Source organism: Lissotriton helveticus, chromosome 1_1 (assembly GCF_964261635.1).
Source record: "Lissotriton helveticus chromosome 1_1, aLisHel1.1, whole genome shotgun sequence".
In the NCBI taxonomy this organism is placed as follows: Eukaryota; Metazoa; Chordata; class Amphibia; order Caudata; family Salamandridae; genus Lissotriton; species Lissotriton helveticus.
In genome coordinates, this window is record NC_136057.1 from 1958973630 (window position 1) to 1958998243 (window position 24614).

At 41.1% G+C, this 24614-nt stretch overlaps 1 protein-coding gene across 3 annotated transcripts in view; it reads left to right on the forward strand.

Moving 5' to 3' along the window:
- Positions 1 to 24614, forward strand: part of ZBTB41 (zinc finger and BTB domain containing 41) — a 275820-nt gene that overhangs the window by 138308 nt on the left and 112898 nt on the right. For all 3 annotated transcript variants that reach the window (XM_078644047.1, XM_078644054.1, XM_078644038.1), the window contains exon 8: positions 19796 to 19902. In XM_078644047.1, the coding sequence (XP_078500173.1) occupies positions 19796 to 19902 (107 nt within the window). The remainder of the gene's footprint in view (positions 1 to 19795; positions 19903 to 24614) is intronic.

Consider the following 24614-nt stretch of genomic DNA (forward strand, 5'->3'; position numbering starts at 1 on the left):
ACAAACAAAATAACCTTCTGGACAGTACAATGTCAGACAGTGAAGGAGAAAGAGAGGCAGTTAGAATAGCAACTGAACTCGCAGCAGCTGATACTGCTATGCAAGAAGCAGACCCGGGTATAATAATCATCCCGGTCAACACAAGAAAATCTATAACTTTAAAACTTATAGAAAATGGACTGACACCTAGAGGTGGCACAGTTATATTTGTAATTGAGGCACACGAATATCGGCAGACAGAGGTATTCTACACATGGATAAACTTTCCAGCAGCTAATGCTGTAACAAAGGTCTTCCACTATTACAAAACAGAGGAACCTCCTAATGAGTACACTCCTTTCGAGGAGGTGGAAGTACCACTTAAATTTCAAGAGCATCTGCTCTTATTTAATGGCGCCCTAAAACATAATAATCACATCACCAGGCTCGGTCCATTAGGTAGACCAGGAGCAACGTGGCCGGTTCTAGCCGGATACACTCCACATCCAGACATCGATGGGATGTCTGCAGCAGAGCTTTTAACACAGCTAAAACAATTAATAAAATTACATAGGCAATTAGTCCAATATGTGATGCGGACTTCAACAATTCAACCAGCAATTAAAATTCCACAGCTGACCCCTCATCAGGGGAACACAAATAAAATTACACCACAGAACATACAATCCTGCCTAGGTAAGGTACCAGCTAAACGGGAACAAATACCATTCTGGTTAGCACAAAAAATCACCCAAATAGAGGCGGTGTTTCCAGACACCACACCGTTAGAAAAACACAGGATTCTGACTATCTGTCTTCCAATGGGAATCGCACCACACGTGGAGGACTGTGACACTTGGGGTACAGTCTTTGCTTCCATCTACACAAAAACGCACGGTGTTCCATCCATTTCGGTAATACCAGATGTGCTAAAACAAATTCAAGACGAATACGGTCCAGAACCCGCTTTAACTCTTGGTATGAAATTACTAAAAGACTTCAAGCAGGTCTCGGCTATATTATTAGCCAACATAAAGGGAGAAGCAGCAAACGTGGCGATCCGCCAGAGGTTAAAGGAGACAGATATAGCAGACCAACCAGCTGAAATTGCCAGAATTATAGAAAAATCCTATGAGGAACTAGGTAGAGATAGTTTAGGTGGAATACCAGTAAAACCACAACTGATTGAAAGTCCTGGAAAAATATTTTTTAATAATAATTCAACATCACAAAAAAAGAGCTGGGATGAAAACAAACAATCCAATCCTAAAGAAAAGAAATTCCAGTCCAGAGGAAGGTCTCCTCGGCGGAGAGAAAAATCTCCGAACCAAAGACACAGGTCACCCCAAAGTGACCCCTCTGGGAAAAGATATAACCTTAGAAATAGGGATAATATAAAGAAGCCTGATAGATATCAAGACATTGATACACGTCCCTCTCAATCTTTTCAGACTTCCTCGCTGAAATCGGAAAGAAGAGGACGATCAGAACAAAGAGAAGAGCACGCCAAGTCCAAAGACAAGGAATCTGCTCATCTAAAAAAGAAACTACAATTTCCAAAAAAGAAGGTAGCCAGTATCAAGGTAGTAAACAATGCCGAGAATACTGAGGACACAACTGAAAAACGGAGAATGGGCTCAGACAATGCTAGACAGCGCAGCAGAAGTGAGCATAGCTCGCAAAGTCCTTATGAATCATCTGGAGACAGTGGACACGAATGAATATCTTCAAGTGGAAACTGCAGACACCAGAGTTAGCAAACCTCACAAAATATATGAAATAACTTTACGTATAGAAGGGGACTATTTTGGGATAATCTCTCCAAGGGCTATGACATCCTTCTAGCTGAAAATGACTGGCCACCAGAGTTTGTCAGGGAGTGCCCTCATGGCGAAGAAATAATTATGCCTGCCTTCTCAAATCATATCCCAATTCATAAAAAATACACACTTGCCAGAAAGTGGGCAGTAGCTCAAGCTCCTGCTTTATATAAAAATCATGTAGGATGGGATGAGGACTCTCCTCCTCACAAAATCCAGTTAAAATCACAACCTACTGCACAAAGGCAGTATCCAATCAAGCAAGAAGCTAAAAAACAGGTAAAAGAAATTCTAGATCAATTAGAATACCAGGGGGTGATTGAAACTTGCACCTCACAAATGAACAACCCTTTGTTTCCTGTCTCCAAACCAGACAATTCATATCGTCTAGTTTTGGATTACAGACACCTTAACTCATGTTGCAAAACTTTTGCAGTGCAAAATTCGCATAGTGCTGCACTAATGAATAACATAGTGCGCAAAAAATACAAAACAACATTAGACATCTCTAATGGATTCTTTTGTCAAAACATAGCACCAGAGTGCAGATATTTGTCTGCGTTCTCAATAAATGGCACTCAAAAACAATTCTGTCGGTTAGCCCAGGGGTACAAGAATAGCCCAGGGGTATTCTCAGCGAGAGTAACAGAGTTACTACAAACATATGATGACGAAGCATTATCTTATGTCGATGACATATACCTAACAGATGATGACTTGGATACTCACTTGAAGAGAGTGAACACCATAATACTTGGGTTCGCAGCAGAGGGTTACAAATTCAACTTTAAAAAATCTAGAATTGCCCATCTAACAGTCCTGTTCTTAGGATACGACTTATCAAGTGAAGGCAAAAGCCTGGCTGACAATTTCCTAGAGAAATGTGCCGTACTCCAAGCACCTAGAACACTAAAAAACCTACAGTCAATTCTAGGCTTCCTAAATTTCGGAAGAACATACATTGCAAATTACGCAGAAAGGGTCAAACCCCTTTATGATCTAATAAAACCAGATTTTAAAAGAACCAATTGGACTCAAATACACACAGAAATTCTGAGATCCTTACAAACAGACATGTTAATTAAAACAAAATTAGAAACACGTGATAACACACGCAATCTTGTGATTCGAGTCATCCCAGGAAGATGCGGATTCACATACCTGACCTCTAATGAGGGAGAAAAGGTACCAATTGCATTCAAATCACACTTGTACACAGAAGCTGAAAAGAAATTCAGCATTAAAGAAAACATTGTTCATGCAGTTCAAACCGCAATAGCTAGAGAAAAAGATCAAGCGGACGGTAGACACATCACAGTCAGAACAGCAGAATCAGCCTTTGAGGCATTAACAACACCGTGTAATTTACCAACAACAACATTGAATCCGAATGGATACAATGGGTGAATTCAATTACAACGGACAAAGTATACTACTACTTTGATCCAGAACTAAAAGAATTGAAAAATCTAGAATATGAAAGAACATTCCCTCTGCCAATCGACATTCTGCCCTTACGACAATACGCTTGTGTAATCTATACAGACGGACATGCTCAACCCTCCGTTTGGGGAGAACAAGCATACAACCCCACATGTGAGATTACAAAAGAAGTGTGGCGCGGAGGTAATCTAAGACCTCTATTAACAAAAACACACTCAGTAGAAACTAATTCAGAACAACAGACTGAAATAATAGCATTGAAAATGGCGCTAGATAATGCGGATCGGGAATTCCCGACACTTATAGTGTCCGATTCATATTACTGCGTCAAATCATATAACAACGATTTGCAGACATGGATTCAAAACGGTTACAAAGATGACACAGGTGCAACAATAAAGCAAAAACTGCTTTGGGAACAAATAGTTCTGTTACAAAAAGAACTACCAAAGACTCACGTGATACATACACTGAGTCATCAGCGTGATGGCGTTCACGTTGCAGGGAATTCATTGGCTGAGACAGCCACAGCGGTAGCAACTAAATCGGCTTCCGTAGCTCGAAAAAAGCGTACAGTGAAGTATATTGACGGTGAAAAAGGGCTGGCGGTGAAAACGTCATCAAAAGGCGACTGCTCAGCGCTACCGATCAACTATCCACTCAATTATACATACATAATCGATGCAAACTCCGTCCCTTTTGCTCGAATCCCTGGAGTGGGGGATAGAGTAATTCCAAACATGGACAGGAGAACCTTGTTAATTGCAGACGCACATATGGGCGAGGGTCTCAGACACCTCAAACTAAAAGATTCTCTGGAAGAATTACAATCAAGGTACTGGTGGCCAGGCATGAGCCTGCATCATACCATGTTTGTAAAGAACTGCCCAAACTTTAACAGAAATCGCAGTGGTGAGAGAAACGGTGTAATACCGTGTCGTTTCACTCCAGAAAAGATCAACAGTAAAAAGCAAAGCGTCCGATTAACATATACAGACTAGTTTCCACTTATAATGTAGATCACCAGCACTCGGCTGACGTCTGGACTGTTATACAAAGATTTGCGAGTCTAAATGGCATATACGCTAGAAGCATGCTACGTTTGACCATTGTTTTCACTCTAGCCCTCCAGCCTGAGGGGAAACATGGCCAAATGAGCATAGCACAGCGGGACTCTTCTCACTTCCTTCCTGAGGGATACGGGATGGTGTAAAGAAAAAACCAAGGCATAAAGCTATCTATAACAGAAAGGATATTAGGTTCGGGAGCTGGGTGGGTCAAACATCTAATAAGTGTCCAACGTAGTCTAAATAACCTGCCAAGAAATTCTCTGAAGGGATTCAGTCCGTACGAATTATTGTTTGGAACTAGGATGTTAGTCTTAGACCTCGACAGTCAGACTTCAGTGGTGAAGGAAAAAAGCTTTGATATCAAAGATCGTTTGGCTATTTTGCAGGACTTAAACGAAACAAGAAAAGACCTGAGCAACATAAAGTTGAAACAGCAGCCAACAACCACTGAAGAACCAATACCTGTCCCAGCAAGACCTGTCTGGATTCCAAAAGTCGGGGATCTAGTCAGAGAAAAGATCGCGGTAAAGAAGGAATTTGGGCCTTCTTACAGAAAAGCAGTTCCTGTCTTGTCTATCAACGGGACAAGATCAGTTGTACTACCGCCGCTTGCTGGTAAAAAGGAGAACCGAGTTGTATCCATCGACCTGGTAAAACCACAATCATGTGGCCGATAACAAATAGTAGGCCAAGTGGACTCCCGATAAGTAGTAGAACACCAAGATTTGCTACAAACACAGAGGTTCAATCTAAGAGGCTAATCACATTCGAAACGCCTACAGAACTACAACAAGGACTATGCAACAATGCAATGGAACTTAGACCTCTGAAAACCCAAATAAAAACATTTAGCAGAGACACACCAATCTATAATGAAGTAACAAACGACTATGCAAGAAACAGTAATCCTGAAGCAATTGGAACAATTGACAGAACTGCATCCGGCTACTTCATAAACTTCGATGATTCCTCTGAAGGCTTCACTGAATCAAAAACACAGCCATCAACAAAAACCTTTAAAGATAAAGTTAAAGTACTTTTGAAACAACTGAAAGAAACATATCTAATTTCTCCATGGATTGAATTTTGGGTGGGTTTTTGTGCATTTATCCTCATACTTTGGCTCATCATGGTACTAACTTTGGGACGCTCCATTGAGGGAAAATATGCTAAAATGGACACAGCAAGTCAGAAAATCAACTTGATCCTCAAACCACACACATCTTCACACGTCGAGAAAAGAGAACTTTCTTCAGTCAACTTCACAGCCAATCCTATACCGGGTGGGGTAGCATGGGACAACACTGACTACGAAATTTATGGTCCGGTTGAAATCCTGAAATATCCACACCAAATTAAGATCTCGTTGAGTGACTTTGTAAAACCAAGCTCATTTGCTGATGATTGGGACTTTGAAAGTATAAATAATATGATGTCTGACTTAGTGATGTCTGCTAAATTTACCAAACATGATTATTTGCAGGGTTCGACAAATTATGATAGTATGTACTGTTATAACCACTATGGTAACCATTTTCTACATAGATCTGCACAACCTAGAAATGTTTTAAATTATAATCAATGGGAACATTGTGCAACCCCTCCAAAAGGAAGCTCAAGAACCGTTTATGACAAATATTCACACTTTTCAGGTTTTAACACAAGTAATGCTGAAACATTTTATTTCAAATTGTCAAATAAGACAGGGACAAAGACCATGATAACAAACACGAAATTGATATATTCAGACTCATTCTTTGAACAAATGAATACTTTTGGTTTTGATTATTGGGACAAAAATGTTGAAGTAAAGAGTGTTTGGGGTACAAAAGAATGGCAAGTACAAGGTATAGAATCTTTGTTTAGAGCCTGCATGATCCCAGAACAAATTATATTTTTAAATGACACTGTTCAACAAACTACCTGTCTTGGCCTAGCCAAAATCAAAGACTTAAATAAACCGTCTATTCCAAAACCAACAATGAACAGCAATAGCTCTACAGATGAAGAGATAGACGTAAATTATGTATTAAACCAAAACAGAACACATCCTGATTGGAAAAAGTGGTTGATCTGGCCCACTGATACTAATAACTGTCAAGACAGATTCCTGAACAAAACACAGGGTTTCAAAATGACCAGGCCAGACCCTAGATATTCCCAAAGACAACACCCAGGGATAATAACCACCTACAGTGTGGGCAAATTATGCCTTCAGTGGCTACAAACTTCCACACTGGCAGAAATTAAGCAACACCTAACTTTACTTACTGATGGTGCTGACTTGCGTGATTTCATTATGGGACCGCGCAAACAGCGTCAGAAACGTTTCATAGCAGCCTCTGTATATGCAGCATACAACGAGGCCTGGAAGGTGACTCAAATTGAGACAGCAGAAAGTATACGGGAAATTGACCGTATTAATTTGGAAAAATCACTTTCTGTAGTGGACAATGGGTTAATGACTCTGTCCTCCAGAATTTTTTCTCTGGACAGCATTGTGTCTTCAGCAATCGACATATTATCGCAAGACTTACTGTTGTTACAACACTGTCAGTCCCAATTGCGTTCTATTGTACAGCTTGGCTGGATGTTACAAAATCTGCGATCGGGCTATGTGCCTTGGCGTTTAATCAACACAACGTCACTATTCAATATCTTTAACCTCACTGATAAACAAATCAGTATGGCACAAAAGGGTGCTGATTATACAATCCTGAGCATTGAGAAACTCGAGAGATTACCAGTGACAATGTCAGAATGACCTGTCAGTGAATGGATAATACATGGGATAATTAATATTCCAATATCTACCTTCAGGTTTCAACACTGCCAAAAATATATACAGGCTGGCATGTACGAAAAATTGGGAAAAGGGTACATTAAAACAACATGGAACTTGCCCTATTCACATGCATGTGTCAGTAATAAAGGACAGAAAGTGTTTCTTAGTGGCAATAATTGTGCGATGTCACTGAGCGGTACACTTCTGTGTAATGGAATTAGTTTGCATGGAGCCTGTGAAGGGAACTCAAATAACCTTTCATGTCACCAGCTAGGCGCACCTGCAACAGAGATAGAACCATTCTTTCAAAGACTCTATAATGGGAGTTACGTTCTAATTGTGGACCGCAGATGCTGTAGTCTTATGCCCGGGACTCCTTATCTCGTAACTACGACTGCGAAGGTCAAGTGCTGTGGACGCTTATTGTTCCCCAGCTCCCTTCCAGACAGGGAGGCAAGGGCATGGCCCAACTTGAAAATTACTTCTATTCGAATAGATACTTTAAGCAGAATAAAAACAGTGCTTCTTCAGACGCCGACCAGGCTCACGTCATCAAAAGAAACGTATGATCTCCTAGTCGCAAGGACGACTGCAGGGATTCACTCATTGTTATCAACTAATTCCCCCATACATTTCGCAGAAATCCTGAATGAAATCTTAAATATTTCTGATACCAGTGGAGTCTCAAAAGTATTTAAGACAGTATTTTCGATGGCATTAACACCATTCAAAGCCATACTGGGTATTTTTCCAGATTTCGTCCATTCGATTTTTGGCGGACTTCCCCTCATTTTGGGACTAATTGCAGGAATCCTATTCCTAGTCCTTATATTTCGTTATGGCAAACCATGTCACTGACAAAACACCTGCGACAAGGGAAGAAACAATCCTAGCCATTGGATACCCGGACCGGATATCAAAAATCCTGGGACTATCCCGGCTTAGAGACCTGAACATGACTTGGTTTCTTTCATTTCGACCAATGTGGCAACGATGTGTTTTACCTGTATTAAGGTGCTTGCTTTGCGGAGAAGAATGCGTGTTAGACACCTGTCTGACGCTACAATCGGATGCGCCAATGGATGCAGAAACATTGTTGAGTCCAATAAAGGCTCATGCTTTGTGCTGCCCTCAACGGCTACCAATCCTGATGACGGCATTCGTGGAAGCTTCACCACTACGATTAAGGGGTAGTGAAGTTCAAGATGAAAGCAGCATTGATCAGGTACGACCTTCTGTCAGCAATACTAATCAAAACGTCAATGGAGACAATCATGCGCACGAATGCATGGTTACACCTTTTTCCGAGTTAGTGGAACTCTCCCAGGAAGCTGTTGACAGCTTTTTCGACAGTCTAAATGATATGATGTTCTCACCAGAGCAGAAATAGAGACTTTTGAGCAAGCTCGCACACGGCGTTCCCTGAATTTGGCCTTCAACTAGAATAGCAAAATACCATGAACAATTTTCCCTCCAGTTCACGGACAGCAATTTTTTTCAGCAGCCCCAAAATATTTTTACGAATTTTTCGGGACACTTATCTTCTGCTTAAAGTAAGAACTATTCTTAGAGAACTAAAATTTCTATTTTTAGATACTTTATAGACATTAGCTGCCCGCTGGTATGTTCATAATTATTTTATTCTGTGATGGAATGGTCTCGAACCTTTTTTCTGTATTAAGAGCCATTTCATGTGTAAATTCTCATATACAAATTAGTGATAATGTATAGATATGCGTGATTACTTTAGCATTATTCTACAGCTTGAGTGCATATATTACATGTGACTGTTTTTTCCGTATATTTGATAATTTCAAAATGCATTTATGTATTTTGGGGTGGTAAGGTATACATGATACTCTACAGTATGTTTTACTATGCATAGATTCGTAAATATGTCCATAGTTAGCGTGGAGTGGGTGTGATGTATTCCTATAGGTTCTGTATCGATCCCCCTATTCCTGACCCTATTCTGGTTAACAAGTTAACTAGCAGCCATCCCATGAGGCAGAAAACCCCCATGATGCAGGAACCGTTATCTGATTAAGCCACACTACGGCACAGGAACGTGTTATCTGATTAGGTCATAACGCTTGCCATCTAATTAGACAAGCGATATTCCTCCAGCCCCTGATAAGGCATACGGAGTTCTCAAAACAAATCAAACCTATGACAACCTGGGAAAAACCCTGCGGCCATTGTTTTGATTTCACCGAGAACTTCAGCAAAAGAATGTGCTAACGACCAGGTCGTATGACATCCTTATTGACGTATCTATGTCCATCCTTACGTCAATCTCGGCACCTTAAAGGTATAAATATTACCGATATTGCCCTATGCAAACACACGCGGTGGTGACGAGATCGGAGCAGCCAGACTTGCCGAAGCCCAGAGCAGAGCAGACCCCGCTGGCGCAGCCCCGCCTTCCTGACGCGCTGAGAACGAGACGCTGCTTTCTCCTGCCGAGAAATTCAGCTCCGGCGCTTCCGGGTAGCCCTCGCAGGCAGCCTGGAATATCGAGACCAGAGACGAGAGATACCATCCCTCATTCATCCTAGATTCCAGGTACAGAACTGAATAACCCCTTGCAGAGAATTCTTTAGTCAGTCACTTGGCAAAACAAACTTAACTTAAACTGCTACTTTCTATTCCCGCCCACGTATTAGGCTTAGGTCAGGTACATCTGGGGTAGGCGTAGTTAGAAACACCAGTTGAGTACGATTAGTCAAATGTATATGTGTATGTATCTATTTTATCCATTTTAAACCATCATATGGCTTAGAAACCATATCAATGTTTTTACAGTATTATTTTATACTTCTGCTTTTAATGTATGCACTTTACTTAACCTTAAGTATTGCAATAATATCGATCCATTTCTCTTGTATGAGAAAAGAGACTGATCAATAAATAACATCTTTTATTGAACACGCCCGTCTCTTCCTTTTCTCTACAATCTGGTGAGACTAAGAATGCACGTACTGACTGAGTAAAATAAGTCGTCTTTTGTTTTCACACGACTCTAGAGATACACTCTTGATTAGGGGAGAGCAAAGTTGTCATGTTCTATGGTTGTCAGAAACTAAATCCCTTCTTGTCTATCCAGGGAGGTTCAACTCCTCCTTGCCTATTCGAGAAAGTTTCTAGTGAACTCTGAGCTAGCTGGCAAACCCAAAACTTTAAGTCTAATATCGACAGTAGTAGACCTAGTTAACGTCTGGTCTAGGCCTATACTATTGAAGGTATTATTCCAATGCGCAGAGCCTATTGGGATAATAGGAACTACACTACAGGGGAAGCGACTGAAGCCAAGCTTTCAACAACTGCAACTCTTCAGATTGGAAGTTAGAGCTTTCAGTAAAAAGGCAGCAGATAGAGTACGAAATGTTTAAATAAACTTAAAGGTTGGCTAAGGAGATACCGTGATCTAACAGGAAGACGCCCAGAATTCAGACCCATCCTAGATTTAATGAACAATATGGATAAAAAGCACAAGTTTAAAATGCTGGTGATATCTTACCTTATGGGTTGAGTGGTCTTTTGTATCTCTAGTTGCTGCAAATGAGATCCTTAGAGATATGTTTAGGGGACCTCTGGAGTTAGCACTAAGAGAGTTGGGAAGACAAATAGATGCTGTTATCGGAAGTATAGTACTCCTTGCCACAGCAGGCAAACTGAAACAATCTCACACGAGGCTTTGTATTTCAGCAACCTCTTCTGAAGTAAACTATCATCACAGGGGTTTGGTGCTTATCCTACAGGCTTGGACAATCATGGTAAATTACCTTGAAATTAACAATCCCATCACATAAACGTAGGACCTCAGAGCATTGCATCTGGCTTTGAAATGATTTTTTTCGCTACTGAAGGGCTACAAAGTCTTCTTTCAAACTGCCAACTCAACAACAGTGTGCTACCGCAACAAACAAGAGTTCCAGGTCAAAGACGCTATGCAAGATAGCACAGAAGATGTAGAATTTCTTGATGAACAAGAACTTCAGCATCAAGATGATGCACCCACCAGATGTTGAAAATTAAAATGGAGGTTCTCAATCAGATTTTCAGCTGTTGGAGACAGCCAAGTATAGACTTTTTTGCCATTGCAGACAAACAAAACGTCAAAGTTTCCCAAGACCTGTGGTCCTTAGGGGAATACTTTTTTGAGATGCTGGTCCAGGATTGTTACTTTAGGCTTTTCATCCAATACTCATAATCCCAGGAGTAGTTGCCAAAATGAAAAAGGAGGATGGCAGGATTACTCTGATATGTAATAGTGTGTGTGTGTGGTAATATATGATGTTGAGTGGATGGACATGATTGGAAAATGGACAAGTTGCCATATTATGATGGGTGGTACCAAGTGCTGCTTGAGTTAATATGGGTGACTATTGTTCCCCAGAGCAGTGACATGACTGATTGGTGGTGTCAACTGGCTTATAGTTGTGTTGTGTATGATGTTGGTGTGGAGGATATATGATAGTGCGGTGTGTTAGCATGTGATAGTGGTTGAGAACTACTGGCCACACACAGTATATTTAGCGCAAATAGTTGAAATGGGAAGAGGTAATGGGATAAGAGAGAAAATAAAAACTTCGGATACTGTCCCCAGGTAACTCACTCTGCTGTTGGTGGTCATCTGAAAATTGATATGGATGTCGATAGGCAAATAGGAAAGCTTGTAGTAATTTGCCTTAATCCAGCTTCTAACTTCAGCAGAGAAAGCTTATTCCTTGTGTAACCCACGCACTGTGTTTTTAGTAGGAAGATGACTTTCCTGAAACAGAAATGCAGGCTAAATGTTATCAATGAAATGCTGATTAGACTCTGTCCTTATTGGCAATAATGCTACCTCTAACTTCGTAGATGGTTTCTGTTTTGCCTTTGGCGCAACAGAAAAGTAATTAACATTGTTTGTACTCTGTGGTTCCTAATCTTAATGACCCATGTTCCACTTAGCAAACATCACTTGTACCTTAAATGTGCACTATATACACATAACTTAATCAGTGGTGCTTTGACAATAGAATCTTTCCGGTTCCTTCACAAAATAATTTAAGTTAAAAAAGACTGAAAATAGTCCCAAAAGTCTTTAGATATAAAAGTTTAATTCACGAAAAAGTTCATATGTTTGTTTTCTCAAATGATTTGGCTTTGAGAATACTTTGTAATATGGATATCTTCACAGCAAATGCCAAAGGGAGATGGTATTCCTCCAGAATGTATCACAAATCCACCAAGCAATTTAGTAACTCGATTGCTTAGCAAGGTTGCTGTGAAACATGATTAAAATTATACCTCGCAATCCAAGATGGCCGCCACCATGTCCTAACCTTGTGAAAAGTTCAGAAACTCCAAGAATGTGCAATTCCTGTTTAGGTGGCGTCACATAGTGCAGCCCCCATGAACGCATAGCTTTTTGGCAGGTTGCGCGCATCATCGCTGCATTTCTCCTTTCCCTCTGAAAAACATGCAGTGTAGGATCATGCAGTGTAGGCAGGCCTTGAGCACAGTATCCTCATACTCCCTTAATGGCCATTGGTAAGCCGAGCAATACCTACAAGCAGCCTATGTTTGGAGTCATCTTAGCAGCTTACATCTGCCTCCTTTCCTCTAACTCATTCCCAGCCACCTTGCACCACTATGAGAAATGGCTCTATGTTTGTACTTTAGTTTCCATTATACCTCATGTTTTAGGGACTTTTCAACACCCTTTTTCGTTAGTGAAGTGAATTCTACTATTATCTGGTAGTGCTGTAATAATCTCTATCATTGGGACTCCAGATATTAAGCGTGAGTGAGCAAATTAATAGTAAACATATAAAGTACATTGTCAACTAGATTGTTCTGGCATACACAAGGATCAAATGCAGAAGCTGGTTGTAAAGAAAAGAGGTACCCCCGACTAATATTCCTAAACCGGGGCAAATGAATCTAGTGTGAAACATATACATTTAGGAAAATAAGATACAACACAATCAATTACAATGTAGATACAGCCTTTTTAGTACACATTGGACAACCACAAGTATTATGTATTTCTTTTTTTAATTTTCTATTTATTATAAGTAATCAGTAGAAAATGTTTTATTTTGTAACAATTGCATTTATCAGAAACTTTTTTTGGTTGCCCAATACAAATTATATAACTGTGTTCCAATTTAATTGCTTATTTTCACAGTTTTAAAGTTCAAGTTTAACTTTCTGAATTCATTGATTTAAGTAACACATTTACAATGTCAGGGCATTATTCGATGATGACATGGCTTTAATTTTTTTAGATCTTACGCGCGTTTCAACTATCAGCCTTCATTAGGAAGCCATGAATATATTTCAATTGAACCTAAACAGGGTACAAATAACCAACAATCCATATCAGTGCTGGAAAACGGTCCTATATACATAGAATGGCCTCTTTGACAGAATGAGGTCAACGACAATAATCACAATAAACTACCATTAAAAACAACTAGTCGTAACACATTCATTAAAAACAACCTAACCCAAAAACCTACATAGGTTTGTGACACTTAATCTATATCACCCACATACCATCACCAAGTGAGCATTTCACTGCAAATTCATGAAATGGAACCTTTTAAAACATATGTCTAATTTTTTAACCAAAAAACAGAGAGAAGATGTTAGATGAGAAGAAAGCAGGGATGATTAAAAGAACAAAAGATGGGGAAACATTAGCAAATAATGTCTCAATAGTTTTTAATAGTGATAAAGTCACCCAAGGAAAAGAGAAAGAAGTAAAGAAAAGCCATCTAGTCACTTCATAATACCTTGCAATGGGTGTAAAGCAGTCTAACATCAGGGTAGAGTAACCGGCTCTTGTCTCACTTCCAGTGTATAAATGCCCATCTCTACCAAAAGAGAAATCAACAATGAGGTTGTTCTAACTATGAGACCGGGAGATTTAGGCAGAAAGTCTAATCAGTCCATCATTACCCAAATAGTCTGGATGGAACTAAGGATGACGTCCTAGATGCGTAGCCTAGACACCATACTTGATAAAGCAGCATCTATTGAGGTAACGGTGCTCTGAAAGATAGACGTTATGATGTGTAAAATTACCCATGCTTTAAAATAACAGAGCCTAAAGGGCAAGCTACATCGAGAGGGGGCTCCTAATGTTCTGGAACCGTTAAACTAAATGGTTAGTTAGCGGCTGCTAATTATAGGAAGTCTTATTCCGAGAAGAGAATCTATATATAATCAAAATAGACAGCAAACTGAAAGATTCAGTACCTGATCTATGATACTATTCTTCACAATCGTCACAGAAAAAGGGTAGGGCCATCAAATGTCCTAGATAGAGACAGAACAGCAAGGCTCTAAATATTATGCTAGGTTTATAACCCTATTGCAACTTAATATGAAATACAGTATTGAAAAGCCACTTACCAAAAAACACAGTGCAGGAATGTCACTGAAGACAATGAAATAATGTTGGTAAGGGACGCTCGTAGTGATAAAACTTGAAAGCGGTAGTGGCCATAAACCTACAGAAATTTAGATAAGAAATGATTGAATGTAGCGGGCTAACAAGAGTGCTGCTGACGGGCTAGTGGTATAGACTGAGTGGGAAGAAGGAGGACTAGCAGTAGCTTACCGTCTAAATCCAGATGAATTCCTTATATAATCCCGAGGTCTGATACATCAGACTCACAACGGCGTGAATGCGCTCCGTGAAAACCTTCAAAGCACACCGGCATTTATATAAGCCTAACCGCGTGCAAGTCCAAGCATCTACCAGGGGAAGTATTCCTACTGTACCCGGAAGTGAAAATACCGAACAAAAACTAACGATAGTGCATAGCATTAGAGCAATTGTCTTGCTTCAATTGCAAATTTGCATGCCACACATGAAAGACACCTAAAATTTCCTATTGGTAAAGCTTGTCCGGTGATAGTGGTTTGCTCCGGATTCGTCGACTTATTCAACATACGGGAACGTACAACAAGGTCTTTAAGATTCTTATTTTTTCTGTAGGCATACAGAGGTTTTAGCAATGAACTATTTTTTGGTCTAGTTGCATTTAGAATATGCCTGTTTAAGTTAATTATGTGCGCATCTTGGCATTCATGGTCGAATGTCTGGTCACGAACACAAGTCTTGGATTGGTCTCTTTCAGACGGGACGTAAGTAAGTGCTGTCTGTCAAAAAATGTGGCCCGTTTATATGAATCTCGTATTAAACGTTTAGGGTATCCACACGCCAGAAATTAGATTTTCTTTTCTTCAGGTTGTATATCAAAGTCTTGTACCGTGGTACAGTTCCTACGCAAGCGTAGGAACTGTCCAAAGGGTATGCTGTTCTTCTGTGTCTCAGGATGAAAACTAGTAAAATGTAGCAAAGTGTTACGGGATGTAGGCTTAACATATAAGTCTACTTCTAGATGGTCTTCTCTATTTTGGATAATTATATCCAAAACCTATACTTTGCTGTTACTAGATGTCGCTGTAAAAAAGATGTTATTATCACATAGATTTAACCAAGAGACGAACGTGGGTAACTCTTCTGGGTCAGATGTCCAAATAAAAAAGACATTGTCTATGTATCAAGACCATGATTTCACAGACTCGCAGAAGGGAGCAATTTCATTGTATACAAACTGTGTCTCATACAGGGCCATATATATATTAGCCTCTGTGGGGGCACAGGAAGTGCCCATGCTTACTCCCTTTGTCTGTTTGAACAAAGAGCCATTAAATTGAAATGTGTTTTCTGTTAGTACAATACATAGACAGTCAAGGGCAAACGATCTGGGGCAATCAATGTTGTATGTATCCATGAACCAGGATGCTGTCTCCATAGCTCCTGCCTGAGGTATGTTGGAATAGAGAGCCTCTATATCCATAGTGACAGGAGTTGTGTATTTGCATTAAATTGCAAATTTTCGACTATGTTAATAATGTCTCTCGTATCCCTAACGTGAGAAGGGACCTGTGAGACAAATGGTCTCAGGATGGTATCCACATATTTGAATAGAGGCTCTGTACTGAATCAATTGTTGTTACTATTGGCCTATATGGAGGGTCACTGCTGTCTTTGTGAATTTTGGGAATTCCATATATCTGAGTGCCTCAGTAGTCAACTGGAGAATACTAGTCTACTCTCTTTGTAGGATCTCTGTTTATTGACATGTAGTGTAACTCGTTGTTAAGTAGTTGCTCCATCTTCATGATATATTGATCTTTATCGAGGACAACAATTCCACCACCTTTGTCACAGCATTTGATTACTAAGGTGTTATTTTGTTTAAGTGACTCAAGAGCTAGATGTTCTTCGCGTGAGATGTTATATTCAGGGGGGGGGATATATTTTGTTGCCGCCGTAAGTTTGTTAAACACCACATGTTCAAAAATGGCTATTTCAGGTGCCTCTTGTTTCAGGATTGGGATAAAGGTGGATGGTGGCTTAAGACCTGATCTATTGACCGGTTGTTGTGAAGTGTCATCTGTAGCCTCAAAAAAGCTTTGTAACCTAATTTTCCGAAAAAAGACCATAAGGTCTTTAAAGAGTTCAAATTTGTTGATTTTGCTATGTGGAGCAAAAAAGAGACCTTTAGTCATTAGGGTCTCTGTAGAAAGATCTAATGGGCGACTACTTAAGTTGAAAATTGGGATTTCACTTAGTCGCACCAGTATTGTGCATGTCTGGTTACCAGGTATTGATCCTGGTTGGGGTAAGTGTGTGTTTGTGGGTAATTCGGAGGTGGAGGGTATTACTGGTTCTGTGGCTGATGAAAATTGCCCCCGAACCTCGGCTCATACCTGGTTATCCAGCGTCCTTGTGAATTCCCTCGCCTGGATAAAAAAGGACGAGGACCTCTAGAATTTCCTCCCTTGTTGTCACTTGGACCTTGTTCCTGGTATTGGTTATGTCCTTCATTATATGAATCAGATGTGTCAGAAAAAGTGGTGACCTTCCTAGGTGGTCTATTATAAGTAGGCTGTTCTAAAGTATCTCCATATGGCTGAAGATTTCAGACCATACAAAATTCAGAGGCCAAACTCATCCTCCCACCCCACATTCAATCACCCCATACCTCAAAGAGCTCCACCGGCTCCCAATCCACAAACGAGCACTCTTCAAACTGCACAAAGCCGTACACAACATTAGCCCCACACACCTCAACAACTGCATAGACTTCCGTAAACCTACCAAACACCTACGTTCAGTCTGAGTCCTGCTCTCACACACGCAGAACCAGATCGGGCAGGCGTGGCTTCTCCTACCTTGCTCCTAAAGCCTGAAATGGCCTGTTACTGCACATCAGAACTCTTCAGTTCTCGAAATCTGCAAAAAACTAAAGACCTGGCTCTTCCCCTTGCCCCGACCTTTGGCTTGGCCTATACAGCATCTGCTTGAGCTATACAAATACACATAATATAACACATTTGAACAGATGGCACATTGGCCAATGGAACAGTCTTTCATGCTCGCACTAGCAAGAACTGAACTCATAGCAACAAACTCAGCTTCAGAGGTGAAGAAAATGAACACCCATCATAGCTTAGTGTCATTGCAGATCGGGTAATTGCATTATTCGTAACAGAATGAAGTTAAATAGATATGGATTTGCTGCATGAAATTGAAAATCCTCAAAAGATTAACACATTTCAGTGTTTATGAAATCGCTTCTATTTCATCAGGTCTAAAGGGACTGCTTGTTTATTTAGTGTCATTTAAATCTAACTAAATTATGAAAACTGGGTCTATTTTACATAAATTAAAATTCGTAAACATTCCCATTCTTCCCTAAAATTGTAAGTCTACAGTGAAGTAATGAAAGCTATGGACACTTGTAGTTTAAAGATCTGCAAGTGGTTAGTGGGGGACTGCCTGTAATTAGGTTATTAATTTGGGAGGGGTACTCCTACCAGTTTAACACAGCCAGCTTATGTCAGTACACCCTTCTAAGAGAATATCTGCATAGTTCCTGATACTTGTGTCACAAACAACAGGTTATTCCCCAGAGCAATGCGCTATGTTCAAGCAGTAACAAAAAAACTAAAGTTAAGAACAGTCCATAATTCAATTCCCAAACCACTTTAGTGAAGAAAATGCTAAAATCGGATAAGGGGAACTGGAGTGATGGATTTTTAAAGTATTATGGCAAAAAGCTCCAAGCTCTAATTGAAAGTTGCAGTTTGCATTTTACCAGAACTTCTACAGTATCAAAATCAAGTTGGTCACACCAGTCAAACCTTTGAACTTTGGACTCTTTCAGTTCTCTTAGTCTTCCAGCAAGGCATGGATCTATCAAAGCAGGATCTTGGAGCTCCCTCAGAAGTTTCCCGTTAGATGCCAAAAGCTGTGAGTGGGACAAAGCAGGATTTTGTTGCTGTTGGGGTCATTTTGCTACTGGGGTAGGTTTGTTGCCCTAACTCCTTTCTAGGGTTACCTTTGGGCATATTCTCTTTTTTGGTAGTTGAGATCCAATATGTAGGGTAAGGATGGAAGCAGGAGCCAGGCAACGCTCAGTGAGGCCAGATATTTTGATAATGAAGTGACCCTTAAGCCTTTATCTTCACAAAAAGAGATACAAGCATAAAAAACCTGGATATCTAGCCTGCTGGGGTGTGCCCTTCCATGGAAGGGCTCGTCATTTTATTCTGGTCCTCTAGAGATATAAAAGTGGCTAACTCTCACTACAAGGAATTCTCCCCTCGGTCACTTGTTCAGCCTTAATTCCTTGGGGCTAGGAGTATAGGCACCCGTTCTCTCCAGCCAGAGCTTCTTCATGATCTAGTTCAAAGTGATCAGCTGGACCTTCTCTAACTTAGCAAGCTCTTCTGCCTTTTTCGTCCTTATTTCCATCAACAGGAGGCCAACCACCTGACCCTTGGAGGCCAGTTCCAGTCTCTGGGTGAGAGCAGGCATTGATGGTCCTTACTTCCTTCAGCAGTCAGGCAGTCCTCTTTCTTTAAGTGTTTCTTTCCTGATACAGGAATGTTCTTAGGTGATGATGCAGTGCCAGTCTGTTATCCTGTGTGTGCCTAGCCAGTAATTGGGGAATTCTCTACTCCCAGGCCTTGCAACTTTCTGGCCAAACCAAACCTATTTAGCACTTCCTTCCCAGAGTCCCTCATCCAAGATGATCCAAGTTTTCCATAAACTGCAGGAGCCTTGTCCTTCCTTCCTTGTCACATGACCGATACTGTCCTTCTTTCAAAATGCAACCCAATCAGAGCTTATGCTGTTTTCTCGATCCATGTATTTTTGGCTTATAAGTGGGTTGTGTAAGTTATGGCATATAACTAGTGCAATTTCTGCTCCAACTCACCACAGATTTACCAAAAAGTTAAATACACCAATTAGTTGTAGGCAATCGAAAGGTACAGTTTTAGGGACACAGTACATGCTATGTGGCATTGAATGTCAGCGTCACAGTGCTAAAATTTTAATATCAGCTAAACTAGGGTCCATAAAAGGGTGAAATATTGGGGAGCCCATACATCCCCTCTGGACAGGAATGATGGCATTACCTCTGTTTTCTGTGTCCTTCAAAATCCCATCTCAGGCCTGCTAATAAAGTAAAGCCCAGTGTTTTAAAAAGTACTATCTAACAATGAAACACCATGCTTAAACGTTACTCCATGCCTGTTCCCTTGAGCTTTGAGTCTGCCTCATAATGGCATAAAATCGGATGTAGATGTATTTTTTTTAATTTTGTATTTCACAGACTTCATCTGAGAGTCCACCATGATGACAAGCGCTATGAATGTGATGAATGTGGGAAATCTTTTATCCGACACGATCATCTTGCTAAACACCAAAAGATACACTCTGGTAAGAGCAGACTTTGTTTAATTTATCTGATCAGTCTCAGTTGATTTTTTGCATAAGTCAGAATTGGTCATCGACGTGTTATGGAGGCTTGTCACCTGAGCTGTCCTTTTTATCCTGCTATGGCTTCGTGTGTAGTTTCAGCATGATGTAATTGACATTTCGTACATAATTAATCTTAGATAGCTAATTTAAAACAATATGAATATTAAATGAGATTTTTGTTTTACGCCTTTCTTAACACACAATAGCTTCCACATTGTTTTAAATTAGCAAATAATTTCCTCTGGACAGCATTGCTCTGCACAACACCCTAATTAAAAGGGTGCAGTCAGTTATGGGGCACATCTGGAAGAGGAACTGGTTGATTAATGTTATCTTGTTGAACCACTACTTCCCTCATTGAAAAAGAACAGGCACCTGCCTATGCTGCCCAGCATCCTGGATCAAAGACAGGATGCTATAGAGAATCAGCTACAGCTAAAGCAGTAACACCAAGTGCAGGAAATAAATACAGGCACTCTACCCAAGACCCCCCTTTACGTAAAGGGCAATGTGACAGCAGGCTTCATCATAGTCTCCACCACACATAAAAGGGCAAACAATCTAACCGCAATGGGGCCCTCTTGATAAAGAAAGCCAACAAGTGGATATGGTCGGCCACAAGATGGAAAGATCAGTGGCAACTAAGTGGCCCATTACCAACTCTAACTTCATGGTAAACAGATATAGTCACCAACAATGGGACGGAATTGAGGACCTAATGCAGCATCTCCCTGAGCAGTACAAGAAAAGGTGAACAACTGTCATACTGGAAGGCAAAAACATCACCAGCTGTGTGTGACCACCGTCACTTACCATGCCTGACTAATGGTGTTCAGTTTTAAGCAAGTCGTAGACATGGCCTTTACTGGGGTAGCCTCTTTGGTAGCACAGTGGTTGACTCACAACTTAAGAAGAAGGACAATGAGAGTTCCAAGGTAATTTTTTGAGTTGGACTTATCCCCAGGAAAAGAACGCCCTCTAGGGCAGGTTCAAAGCCCTCAATATTGCATGTTGTTTTCACTCTTCAAAGATGCACTCCAACTGCACCATCTCGGTGGCAGTACCCTTCGCTGTCAAGCCACACTTTTCACGTGAGACAAAGAGAAAAAGGAACCACCCGCTGGGGTTGAGGCCCACCAACAAGTGACTTACCAAAAGGGATCCTCCTACACTAAACACCTACAATGATAAAGAGGCAGAGTCTGAAGATTCAGCGAGGAGTGGAAGAGAATCGCCTCTGAAAAATGAATATTGAACATAGTCCAACATGGATACTGTATAGAAATGTTAAGAACACACCATGCAATCAAACCAAAGCAAATATACCTGCAGCAAACTAGAGCAACTGTGTCCATGCCAAGAGCTCACAAAGCTCTTAAACAAAAAGGCAATAGAAAGAGTATCGAAAAAAGAATTGAACCAAGGAGTCTACTCCATTTACTTTCTCGGACCAAAGCAGGATAAGACTCTGACTCTGTAGACCTGTGGGTGTTTATAAAGGCACAAGCTTTCTAAAGGATTACACTACAGGAGGAGGTGTTCCGACCCCTGAAAAAAGTGGACCATATGGTAATAATTGACCTCAAGGATGATCACCTGTATGTACCAATGAACAGCGGACACAAGAAGTTTGTTGTAGACAGGGTACATTACCAATTCAGGGTTCTACCTTTTTGATTAAAGCCTGCTTGAACGGTTTTCGCAAAATTCCTCACTGTAGTAGCAGGCCACACGCAGAGGCAGGGAAGACAGGTATACCTGTATTGAGACGATTGGCTTTAAAGGCGATATTGTTTAAGTGTGCCAGGACAACATACAGGTAGTGATAAAGGCACTCTACAGACTAGACACCCTCACCTTGAGGAAATCATCCCCTAAAGCATAAAGGTAGAAGAACTAAATTCTTTGAAGCTCACAATAGCCTTCCCATTTACAAAAAGGGTCCAGGCACTGACAGAGCAAGCTTGATTCTACCAGAAGTGTCAGAGTCTGACAGTAATGAGTGAGGAGACTAATGGGCATTATGGCATCTTGTACATCCTTAATACCCCATTTATTTATTTTGAAAGTTTTATATAGCGCGAACATGACCACTGAGGGCATCAGAGCGCTTTACACTTTATGCATTTAAGAAGGGTAGTAGCAAATAGAACAGAATCAACAAAAATGACAAATTCACTGTCTCAAAATGTCCGAGCATTCTCATGAGCCTGGCAGCTGGGCCACAAATCAACGTCTCTGGCCCCAGAATCAGATGGAGCGAGACTGAGGCAATAATTTCTTCATGAGGAGCCCTTTGATCTCTTTTTTTAAGAGGACCGTGGAAGGGTTCCTTCTCCCCTTAATCGAGGAGAAGGAAGTTCCAAGATCCAGATCCTTGGAGCCATACCTGAGAAGGCTCGATGGAAGGTCTTTTTTTTTCTTGAATTTTTGTGGTTTCAGCCAAAGTTTGCTGCCGCTTCTGGAGGCTCTGGAACCACATGAGCGCTCCAGTTTCTGTGCGAGGTACAGCGGGGTCTTGAAGTGGATGGCTTTGTGTGCCATGCATGCAATTTTTAACTGTATCCGAGCTTCATATGGAAGCCAGTTCAGGGCCAGCAAGTCCGTAGAAATATGGTTGAATCTTTTAGTGCCAGTTATGAGCCTAGCAGCAGAATTGAGGGCAACCCTTAGAGGAGCTGTCTTTACTCTGGCCAAGCCGCAAAGCGTTGCTCTACCATAGGCCAGCTTTGAGATCACTAATGCTTGCACAGCAACCTTTAGGTCATGAGCAAGGAGATAGGGTTTGAGTTTCCCTAGGATACTGAGTTGGTAGCTTGCTCCTTTGGTAAGGGAGCTGATGTGCTTCTGCAAGGCTTCACATGGGACTACTTCAGTAGTGGCTGTAACACCAATGGACAGAGGCTCCCTGGAGTCTGGTGGATCTAGGAGCTGTCAAGGACCAAGCATACAAGGAAATACAGTTGGGGATCACAAACATCATTACAGTGGGAAGAAAGTTCAATCAGTCATCCCCATCTGTCGCCATCCCACATGAGGGTAGGAGCCCACTTGGGATAACTGGACATCCGGGCCCTATGGGGTCCTGGGCAGCGGAGAAACTTAAATATGTTAGAGCATGAAACAGACTTTTTATCCCAAAAGCCTTCCAAGCACACTTGGTGGTGGTGGTGGGCGGGGTGGGGGAAAGGAGTTCAAATTCAACATAACCACCATGTTCTTCCTCAGCCAGCAGGGATGGATAAAGTCACGTTTGCTTTTAAAACTAGCACAGGTCATTTGGAGATGGGCCTTCACAGAAAGATAACTCTAATGGCAATACACCTACCTGGGGTGCAGAACAGAGAAGTGGACAGGCTAAGAAGACTTGTTGAATATAGAAAGGTGCCCGGTATACCACCCTGAAGAAGCTGCAGTGATTCTAGTGACATGTCTCTTGAGGACCTAGAATTTGGTCACCTGAGGGGCCATGGAGATCCTAAACAAGGCCAGACGGCCTACCAAAAGGACTGCAAAATGGAACAACTCTATACACTAGTGTAACAGGAAAAGACTTACGGAAAGCTGGGGTTGAGACTCTACTATTGTCAAGTACATCACTCATCTATTAGATGAGGGACTCTCCTACACCCCACTGAAGGACATCTGTCGTAATGGCATTCACAAAAGAAAGTAATAGAAAATAGTTTTTTCAACACACCGGTCATCAAAAGATTCCTGGAGGGAACAAAGAGAACAGCGCCACCAAGGTTAACCCCCACAACAATGTGGAACCTAAGCCTAGTGCTGCCACAGCTAATGGCCCCACTGTTTGAGCCCCTGCATAACATGGGACGCAAGCACTTAACACTCAAGACAGCTTACTTAATTGCCATCACATCTCGACGGAGAGTTAGTGAACTGCAGTCTCTCACAACACAAAAGCCTTACCTGCAAGTTCACAAAGACAGAATGGAAATCATAACTAACCTGCAGTTTCTTCCAAAGTTTGTGTAACACTATCATATCAAGAAGGCCATGCAGTTACCTGCTTTTTCCAACAACCTAAATAAAAAGCAGAAAGGACTCTTCAAAAATTGGATGTCAGAAGGGCCGTCATGTGTTACCTACAGGTAACAGAACCAATCTGGAAAGGTAGCAACTTTTTCATTTCCTTTTCCCCTACAAGCAAAGGTTCCCCGGTCTCCAAGGTAGCTATCGGAAGATGGATAGTCCAGGCAATCCTTCAAAACATCAGTAGTTGTACTGGGAGAAAGAAAAACCACTATGAGGAAAAAGAGAGAAATGTGCTTTCAATGCTAACATGTCTATAAACAAAGTCTGCATGGCGGCCACACGGTCTTCCGGTCACACCTTCGCAAAACATTACTGCTTGGACATTAAAGCTAACAAGGAAGCTCAGGTCGGACAAAAATTACTGAGACACCTGTTTGTAAATGCACACTCATTTCTACCCAGCATTCCAAGGGAAAGATACCACTTCTAACTGAATGTGAATCTGGAGAAGATCCACACTGCAAAACAAAATCGTTAAGTACCTTTTGGTGTAGTTTGTAGATTGAAGAATGTTCTATATTAACATGTTAACTGCCCGTTTCCCCAAACTGAGGTGAATTTGCAACAGTGGGAGCTAGGAGTATGCTTTGGAGGAGAGTAAGCCATACCTTCAA